At 43.4% G+C, this 10,141-nt stretch overlaps 1 protein-coding gene across 1 annotated transcript; it reads left to right on the top strand.

The window, feature by feature from the left end:
- The first annotated feature begins 2,961 nt into the window (after positions 1-2,961).
- LOC121554606 (E3 ubiquitin-protein ligase TRIM17) lies at positions 2,962-9,871 on the top strand. Its single transcript, XM_041868244.2, has 8 exons — positions 2,962-3,019; positions 5,039-5,629; positions 6,002-6,097; positions 6,427-6,627; positions 7,008-7,170; positions 8,533-8,559; positions 8,710-9,119; positions 9,489-9,871. The coding sequence occupies exons 2-8, from the start codon at positions 5,048-5,050 to the stop codon at positions 9,702-9,704; spliced, it is 1,695 nt and encodes a 564-aa protein (XP_041724178.2). The 5' UTR covers positions 2,962-3,019; positions 5,039-5,047; the 3' UTR covers positions 9,705-9,871.
- Positions 9,872-10,141: the final 270 nt, after the last annotated feature.

Consider the following 10,141-nt stretch of genomic DNA (forward strand, 5'->3'; position numbering starts at 1 on the left):
AGGGACAAGTGGGAACAGCTTAAAACTGTACAATGGCTTCAATTCTGACCAGTTTCCCAGTCCCTGCCGATGAAAAACATCCCCACAACATGATGCTGCCACCACCATGATTCACTGTGGGGATGGTGTTCTTGGGGTGATGAGAGGTGTTGGGTTTGCGCCAGACATAGCGTTTTCCTTGATGTTCAAAAATCTTAATTTTAGTCACATCTGACCACAGTACCTTCTTTGGGGAGTCTCCCACATGCCTTTTGGCGAACACCAAACGTGTTTGCTTATTTTTTTATTTAAGCAATGGCTTTTTTCTGCCCACTCTTCCGTAAAGCCCAGCTCTGTGGAGTGTACGGCTTAAAGTGGTCCTATGGACAGATACTTCAATCTCCGCTGTGGAGCTTTGCAGCTCCTTCAGGGTTATCTTTGGTCTCTTTGTTGCCTCTCTGATTAATGGCCTCCTTGCCTGGTCTGTGAGTTTTGGTGGGCGGCCCTCTCTTGGCAGGTTTGTTGTGGTGCCATATTCTTTCAATTTTTTAATAATGGATTTAATGGTCCTCCGTGGGATGTTCAAAGTTTCGGATATTCTTTTATAACCCAACCCTGATCTGTACTTCTCCACAACTTTGTCCCTGACCTGTTTGGAGAACTCCTTGGTCTTCATGGTGCCGCTTGCTTGGTGGTGCCCCTTGCTTAGTGGTGTTTGCAGACTCTGTGGCCTTTCAGAACAGGTGTATGTATACTGAGATCATGTGACAGATCATGTGACACTTAGATTGCACACAGGTGGAATTTATGTAACTAATTATGTGACTTCTGAAGGTAATTGGTTGCACCAGATCTTATTTAGGGGCTTCATAGCAAAGGGGTTAAATACATATGCATGCACCACTTTTCCGTTATTTATTTTTTCGAATTTTTTGAAACACGTTATTTTCTAAATTTCACTTCACCAATTTCGACTATTTTGTCTATGTCCATTACATGAAATCCAAATAAAAATACATTTAAATTACAGGTTGTAATGCAACAAAATAGGAAAAACGCCAAGGGGGATGAATGCTTTTGCAAGGCACTGTACATATATAAGCATATATGGGCATATATGTTTCCACCATATATGCCCATATAAAACATCAGTAATATACATAGATTGCCATATTACTTTTCTGTATGGGTAGTACCGGTCATCCCAGGTTGAACTCAGTGTTGACCAAAGTTACCTCGCTAACTCCTCTGATCTGATTCGTTGTATAGGGCTCTGAAAGTGTACGACAGCTGAACTAAACACCATAGTGCCCACAAAGCTCATCACTAAGCAAAGGACTCTGGGACTAAACACCTCCCTCTGCAACTGGATCCTGGACTTCCTGACGGGCCGCCCCCAGTTGGTAAGGGTAAGCAACAGCACATCTGCCACGCTGATCCTCAACACTGGGGCCCCTCAGGGGTGCGTGGTTAGTCCCCTCCTATACTCCCTGTTCACCCACGACTGCGTGGCCAAACATGACTCCAACACCATCATTAAGTTTGCTGACGACACAACAGTGGTAGGCCTGATCACTGACAACGATGAGGCAGAGAGGAGGTCAGAGACCTGGCAGTGTGGTGCCAGTACAACAACCTCTCCCTCAATGTGAGCAAGACAAAGGAGCTGATCATGGATTACAGGAAAAGGCAGGCCGAACAGGCCCCCATTAACATCGACGGGGCTGTAGTGGAGCGGGTCGAGAGTTTCAAGTTCCTTGGTGTCCACATCACCAAGACAGTCATGAAGAGGGCACGACAACACCTTTCCCCCTCAGGAGACTGAAAAGATTTGGCATGGGTCCCCAGATCCTCAAAAAGTTATACAGCTGCACCATCGAGAGCATCCGGAACGGTTGCATCACCGCCTAGTATGGCAACTGCTCGGCATCTGACCTTAAGGCGCTACAGAGGCTAGTGCGTACGGCCCAGTACATCACTGGTGCCAAGCTTCCTGACATCCAGGACCTATATACTAGGCGGTGTCAGAGGAAGGCCCCAAAAATGGTCAAAGTATCCAGTCACTCAAGTCATAGACTGTTCTCTCTTCTACCGCACGGCAAGCGGTACCGGAGCGCCAAATCTAGGACCAAAAGGCTCCTTAACAGCTTCTACTTACATTGAGACCCTCTTTGTTTTTACACTCGCTGTTTATTATCTATGCATAGTCACTTTACCCCTACGTACACGTACAAATTACCTTGACTAACCTTTACCCTCGCTCATTGACTGGTACCTGTACCCCCTGTATATAGCCTCGTCATTGTTATTTTATTGTGTTATTTTTTATTTTTATTACATTTTTTACATTATTTAGTAAATATTTTCTTAACTCTTTCTTGAACTGCATTGTTATTTTATTGTGTTACTTTTTATTTTTATTTCATTTTTTACATTATTTAGTAAATATTTTCTTAACTCTTTCTTGAACTGCATTAAGTAAGCATTTCACGGTAAGGTCTACACCTGTTGTATTCGGCGCATATGACAAATACAATTTGATTTAATTTCATTGATAAGTTATATTCTTCAAGAATGTCCAAAAAGGGATGTAGCAACTGACGATTGCCCTGACTTCAGTGTGTTCAAGACAACTCTGAAAAAAAGGGGGGAAAATCTCCAACTGGGATAAATAGTTTTGAATGGTCATCCAACTCGGAAGTCCAAGTTGGGAACTCTTTCTAAAGCTCAGACTTTCCGATTTGAAGATCACAGAAGTTTTGACCTAGTTTTTAACCGAGTTCCCAGTTGTCTTGAAAGGACCAAAAGCATTACAACGATTTTCAGTCTGTGTCCTGCAGGGCTAAACCAATGGTTGTTGAGCACATATGTGGGTAAGGGAATCATAATGAAACTTCCACTGATTTGTTGATTCATGAAAGAGGGAGGAGCTTACCAGTCTACAAAATGCCACCTGAAACCAATTAAAGAAATTCGTCAGATTGCTTTCCCCCCAGAAGAGGAAAATTGTTTCCTTTTGAGTGTTGCGCTGCATACAGAGGTGAGTTTCAAATAAATACTTGTGATAAGACTAAGGGAAAAGTGTTTGTCAAATGTGAACTACGCTGCACCATCCCCATGTGGAATTCATAAGGCCTTTTAGTCTAACGCTGTGTTTGTAAATAAGTGGGAGGTAGGAATTTACCATTTGTGAAGTTGCACATACCAACTGGATGCATTCACATGCTTTGAACTTGTTGAGAAACTCCGATTGGCTAATGGCAAACAGCAAGCTGCGTAAATCATTAAGTAAAAATACAGCTCTCATGCTTGTAAACAAGTTGGCATAAAAAAAATATATATATCTGCTTTTATACATGTTTTGTTGTTGCATTTAACTGTTGAAAAACCAGTTATCAAGGTATTTTCCTTTCCTTCGTTGGTGACATCAGCATGTGGGAGCTCAGGATGAAAGACTTGTCTCCCACTAGTAATTACAAGTTGGAGGGTCTTTTCAAGTGGATTTTTAATTTTTGCGTGTGGTGAATTCCTACTTGGTTATGAAAGCAGCATGATTTCCTTGCCACTGTCAAAGACATGGCATTCTTGACAATCTGAAGTTTGTAGCACACACAGCCTATGGTTTGTGCTAGAAGGTAGATTACAGTATAAGGACTACACAAACTGCTTTGTAAAACATTTTAACAATTTATTGCAACAGTCGTTTATCAATCATTTACGAAGTTATATATCATTGCCAACCACTTTTTTTTTTTAAATATATATATATATACTCTAGATGACTGACTGGGTGCTGTGTTCAAGCCACAACCGCTCATTATTGGTGTTCACCCACCATTGTAAAAAATCTTTGGGAAGCTATATAAATGTGTTTAATGTCTACCTTTTTTTTGCATTTTTATTCTATTAGACACCTTAATGAATACTTGTTTGGTTAATTTTGTTTAGCTCACATAATAATCAATGTAAAACAACTCTTAAAGTATAATTTTGAGATTACGAATGTTACTGTCCCCACTACAGCACACAAAAAATAATTAAATGTTGTCCTTAACATTGAATTGAAGTACTGCTCCTACAAGGGAGTACCAATATGACCGACCGGTGGCTTCAAAGGCTCTCGATGGTCAATGCATAGCATCAGCAAGCCAGAGTTTATATACATCATTGTTGCCAACCTGTTTGAGTTCGCCGTCTCCTGTTTTGAGGGTGCGTGCATGCGCACATCACCTCTATTGTCTCTGACTCTGGTAAAATGCATTGGTTTGTGCAGTTACGGATTAATTGTTATATTCTATTATTCATGTGGTCTTCAATATGTAACGATCAGTGCTTGACTTGGACTACAATCGGTACCTTTACTCATTTTGGGTGCTGGTACTGTTTATATTTAGGTGCAGGAGCTCCACAATACTTTTAATATAATATTATACAAGAGTAACAGGAGCCCCAGCAGTAGAACATTTGAGGTGCTGGTACTCAGTTCCGTTGAGCTCCTGCCCAAGTTGAGAACTGGTAATGGTGTCAGCATTTTGTAATGTTTTGACTAGTCTTTGTGTAGTCTAAATCCTAGGCCTGTCTGATGGTTTAGCCTGTTTTTGGGAGTGTCTGTTCAAGCTCAGGCTACACGTGCAGGCTTTGATTCATGTGTGTTAACACTGTTGTTATGCTGAGTGAGTTAGGCCTGATTTAGGCTATCCAAGTCTGTGTCCAAGGTGGACAGTTAAATTTTTTCTTGTTTGTATTTTGACGTTGTCATTTTGCCATTTTATCTAAGCTTGTACACTTTTTTTGAAAATACTTACTTGCACTGTATATAACCACTTTTTTTTAACCCTATTTTGACTGTGCTCGAACATTGTTAAAAGATGCCTCTTTTCTTTTTTTTTTGTTCAAACGTACAGATTTCAGATTTTGGCCGGAACGTTACATTTTTATAAATGCGGCTCTTACAGGCTGGTCTCTTTTTACAACTGCTTGTCTGTGCCTCTATGAAAAGAACGACTAATTCATTTGGAACTCCAGCAGATTGCAATGTTTTCTAACCCTTTGTCTGCAGCTTGAAGAGATGGCATCGTACCGTGCTATGTCAGAGGACCAGTTCCTCTGCTCCATCTGTCTTGGTGTTTTCACTGACCCGGCCACAATCCCGTGTGGACACACCTTTTGCAAGCCATGTCTCGAGTGCTATTGGACCAGCAGTGGAGACCCTGTAATCTGTGCTCTGTGCAAGACTAGCTTCACACCTACCCCCACCATCCTGGTCAACATAGTCTTGAGAGACCTCGTGGAAAGCTTCAAGGGGGCAAGTGGAGAAGGGGACAAGGCCGTCGACCAGCCAACTATGGCTCCGGGAGAGGTCTCCTGTGACGTATGCATAGGAGACAGGATGCCCAAGGCCGTCAAGACCTGCCTGGTGTGTTTGTCGTCGTACTGCCTGGAGCATGCAAGGGTCCACAATGCCCGATTTCCCAGGCACCAGCTGGTCAGACCCCTGGCTAACCTGGAGGAGAGGATGTGTCCGAACCACGAGAGGCTCCTGGAGCGTTACTGCCGCACCGACAAGACCATGCTGTGTGGGGTGTGTGACGCTCACCAGGCGCCGGCCCATCAGGTTGTGACTATGCAGGTAGAGTTCTTGGCCCAAAAGGTAAGAATGAGTTTTGGAGCATTGGTTAATCAATCGAGCGACGTATTCATTAGGCACGAAATGGAAGCAAACTGACAAACCAGGAGGGACTACCTGAACTTCAATAAATGCTTATTTTTGTTTTCCGTTGCATAATGTTTTGCTGTGACCCTGAGCTGTGTTCATTACCACACACCATAACAACAAATTTGGAACAGAACATTGTTTCCTATTGGACTAGTTTGGGTAGTCGGTCCCCCCCACCCTGGGTTTTGGCTATTTTTCGTTGGGATTTCTTTCATTTGGTACCTAATGAATATGCCCCTGGGGACCCTGTGTGTGTGCAGGTTTTTGTTCCAGCACTAATGCTAACATCTATGGTCTTCACTTCAGGCTCAGCTGGCTGAAGACCAGGCAGTGGTCAAGGATAAGCTGAAGGCCACTCGGGCAGAGGCAGAGAAATTAAACTCTTCAGTCCTACTCTGTAAGGTGAGTTTTCTACATTTGAATTGGCTATTTTGCACCCGTTGTAATTTTTGCAGTCTTTCGCCATAGCATTCAATTGTAGAACATGCCAACAAACTTCCCATGGGGGGTTACAAATTGTTGTGCTACTGAAAAATGAAGACCACGGTCTTTGAGGTGGGGTGTAATGTTGCAGAACATTCAGATAGAAATGTGTCATGTAAAGTGCCTGTCAGATGGATCAGGAAATCGCGTCTGTGCTATTTATTGCGTTTGTCTGCAACGTTCAGAATGTATCACATCACTGAAAAATCCAACACAGTTCTGTTTAGTCTACTTGCCCCCCTTGCTAGGCGTTCTGCCTAGCCCTGATCATCAAGGTGGGGCTGAGCTGTGACCGCTACAACACTGAGGCCCGGAGGAGGGTGGACGAGCTGGAGAGCATAGCTTCGGATTGGAGCCGTGCGCTTGAAGATGACATCACAGCTCTGATGAGCAGAGGCGCTGCGCTGGAGCGGGTGATTGGCTCCTCAGACTCCTTTGAGCTTCTTAATGTGAGTTATTGGGCGTGTTCGACATTGCAGCCGACTTGAGTCGAGAGACTGATCTGCATATAACAAATAACTACATGTTATTTGTAGATCAGTCAGTCACATTTCGCCCTGTGATGAATCATGGTTTGGATTTTCTCGAACACTGCCTGACTCATTTGTACTCTTCTCCCGACGTATGCGCTTGTCTTGCACTCCCAGTCATGGATGCAACTATGGTGGAAACGCCTTCCAGCCAATGCTTACACCAATCTAATGCTTTTAGATCCAAGACATGGAGAATCTAGACTCTGCCATCATTGCAGGTGGATCAACATGCTTGTATCATGCATGTATGTTTAACTCCATGAATTCATTAAATCTCTCGCTCTTTCTCCTTTTAGATCCTTCCCTCTCTCCCTTCTACTCCTCCAGATGGAAACAGAGGACCATTCAGCGTCAACATCCCCACGGATCTATACGGAAACCTTCTGAAGAATTTAATGAAACACATCGCCGAACTATCCAAGATGGCCTACTTGTCTACAAATGGCAATGCTGGCTCAGGTCTGTAGTCCATTCAGCCTTTTAAATCTTAATGGAAGCCTTTACACAGGAAGCCCAATTCGGATCTATTGCCCAATTATTGGCATAAGATCTGGGTTGCTTTCCCTTGCTCAGACTTTGCATGCATTGCCCAATGGTAGCATGCCACTTCATCGCCGGGCACTGGAGTCCTAAAACATGTGGTCAGCTAATAGTTAAAATTCTTATCCTGGCATTCGTCCGCAACGCCTGTGCAAAGGAACGCACCCCTGATCTGATTGGTCAAAAGACCAATTGGGCTGCTTTTACACAGGTAGCCCAATTCTGATATTTTTTCACTATTTGGTCTTTTGACCAATCATCTCTGAGAAAGATCTGATGTGATTGGCCGAAAGACCAATTGGTGGAAAAAGATCAGGTTTGGGCTGCCTGTGTGAACGCAGCCAAAGAGTCAGATTATACACAGAATACAAAACATTAAAAACACCTGTTCTTTCCATGAGACTGACCAGGTGACAGCTATGATCCCTTATTGATGTAACTTGTTATATCCACTTCAATCAGCTTAGATGAATGATGACAATTGAGACATGGCTTGTGTATGTGTGCCTTTCAGAATTAATGGACAAGACAAAATATTTAAGTGCCTTTGAACGTGGTATGGTAGGTGCCAGGTGCACCGGTTTGTGTCAAGAACTGCTATGCTGCTGGTTTCTTCAGGCTTAACTGTTTCCTGTGTATCAAGAATGGTCCACTACCCAAAGGACATCCAGCCAACTTGAGAACTGTGGGAGGCGTTGTAGTCACAATGGGCCAGCATCTCTGTGTGGCAGTTCGGAAGGCAAGAGGGGGATGCACCTCAATATTAGGAAGGTGTTCCTAATGTTTGGCATTCTCTGTGTATATGCAGAGGGGTATCCTATGAAGCAAGCTAGATCTACTCAGGTTTTTTTAAAGCAAGTTGGCTTCAAATTCCACCTCAGGCTTCATCTGTACTATGACGTTGGCTATTGCTCATCCGCCTAACGCTAACTCTAGCAGGCTTGTAACTGCGCATGCATGTCGCACTTGGCTAGTCGAACGTCAAACTCTTCATTGAAACGTCAATCCATGGGCTAGTCAGTGCCACACTTTCATTTGTGCCAAAATAAAAATGAAGTTGGTTGTCTTGCAAAGTCACATTCGTATGCGTTATCCCAAGATGAACTCGGAGCTGACCTAAGCTACCTCACAACTCCTCAAACCTGATTAGTAGGATACTCCTCTGGTTCTAGATCAGCACCCCTAGTATGACAACATATGAATACGGGCCCAGATGTACTACATTACATATTTGCAGTTGTATGTTTTCTAATATTTTTTTTACATCTGTTTATCCCTCAGAGATTTCCTTGGTTAAAGAGTTCACAGGTGAGCAAATGTGTAATCCTGAGTCTGCCTCCATGTTGTGTATTATATTTAGTGTATGGTGTGTTGCTAACCTTATGTATGCTAAACTTTGAAAAATGAATTCAACAATTGATTGTAGTTTTCCTCTACCCCTATCTCTCCACCTCTCAGTTGAGGTGACACCTGACCCCAGCACAGCCCACCCATCGCTCCTGTTCAGAAGGGGGTCCCGTGGTTATGAGATTAGAGTGGACCGGAGCAAGATCTATAGGAAGTTCCCCGTGTCTGCCCAGCGCTTCACCAAGGTGCCTTGTGTCCTCGCCACCCAGGGGTTCAGCAGCCACCGAGCATACTGGGAGGTTGAGGTGGAGGACAGGGTTGGAAATGGATCTGATGTGTGGTTTATTGGTGTGGCAACTGAGTCCTCTATGACATCTCGAGGGGTGAATCTCACCCCTGAGAAGGGCTTCTGGGTCCTGGTACACCGTGAGGGGAAGCTTTGGCCCGCCACGACCCCCAACCCTGCCGCGACCCCCAACTCTGCCATCACCCCTATGGCTGTTGTAACACAAATGTCAAGGGTATGTAGAGCATAGTTGTATACAGGGCACACTTGGCCCAAAGTGCTCACCAGTCTAGTACATATCTATGGAAGGTGTTTAAATAAAATAAATACTTTTAAATGTCTCGTTGCCAATCGAGGGTGAAATCTCACTGGGATATTTGACATGGTGAAATAGGTTGTTTTAGTTGGCTTCATGCATGTCTTTGGAGCTAGCCTTCGAAGTATCATGAGTATGTGAAGATACAAGTTTAGATATTTGACATTATATCCACAGCTTTAATTTCAAGTCAAATGTAATAAATATCCCAGAGGGGCAATTTTTTCAAATACAATGTTCATTTACTTCATTAAGTAACTTTTTATTAATGAGCTTAACACTTTACAGGCACATGTGGGTGTGTACTTCGACGGGCAGGAGCGACGCATGTCATTCTACGACGTTCATCTTGGTCGTCACCTCTACACGTACGACCACGTCCCAACCAATGAAAGACACTTCCCCGTCTTCAGCCCCGATTTCTTCCGCCCTGCATTCAACCCTATGAACCACGCCATGATCGTTACAACCCACACTGCCGCAAACCACCTACATGGACGATGATGCTCAGTGCCAGTCCAAGTCTTTTGGGGCAGAGTTCTGGTCAGGATCACTTGACTTGTTTGTTTTGTCAAATGTGTTATTATCCAGTTTTAAAAAGGAGTACTTATTGTTTTTTTATGATTTATTTTTGTGTGTAAAGTTTTACAAAATAAAAGTTTTTAAATTTACCTCAGCTCCTTATTCTTGAATGTCCGCTCCCATCTAGCAGGACTGTATATTGCTATAGCGTCATCGCCTTATTTTCAATTCACGTGGGCTGAGTCTGAAACCTTTACTAGCTTTAAAACATTGCTTCCCTTGTCCTTAATGTCTACGTTTCTCATGTCGTTGGCGGCGGTCTGAAAGGACCTTGAATCCTCCTCCAATGGATTTTGAAAAGGAGAATATGCGACGACAACGCAATTGAGATCCTATTTCAGTCCAAGTCGAACTGGGCA

Source organism: Coregonus clupeaformis, chromosome 39 (genome assembly GCF_020615455.1).
Source record: "Coregonus clupeaformis isolate EN_2021a chromosome 39, ASM2061545v1, whole genome shotgun sequence".
Classification (NCBI taxonomy): domain Eukaryota; kingdom Metazoa; phylum Chordata; class Actinopteri; order Salmoniformes; family Salmonidae; genus Coregonus; species Coregonus clupeaformis.

Coding starts and splice junctions, on each gene's coding strand:
- LOC121554606 (XM_041868244.2), top strand. CDS start 5,048: ATGGCATCGTACCGTGCTATGTCAGAGGACCAGTTCCTCTGCTCCATC. Junction 7,171..8,532: donor AAATGGCAATGCTGGCTCAG/GTCTGTAGTCCA, acceptor TTTATCCCTCAG/AGATTTCCTTGGTTAAAGAG. Junction 8,560..8,709: donor CTTGGTTAAAGAGTTCACAG/GTGAGCAAATGT, acceptor TCCACCTCTCAG/TTGAGGTGACACCTGACCCC.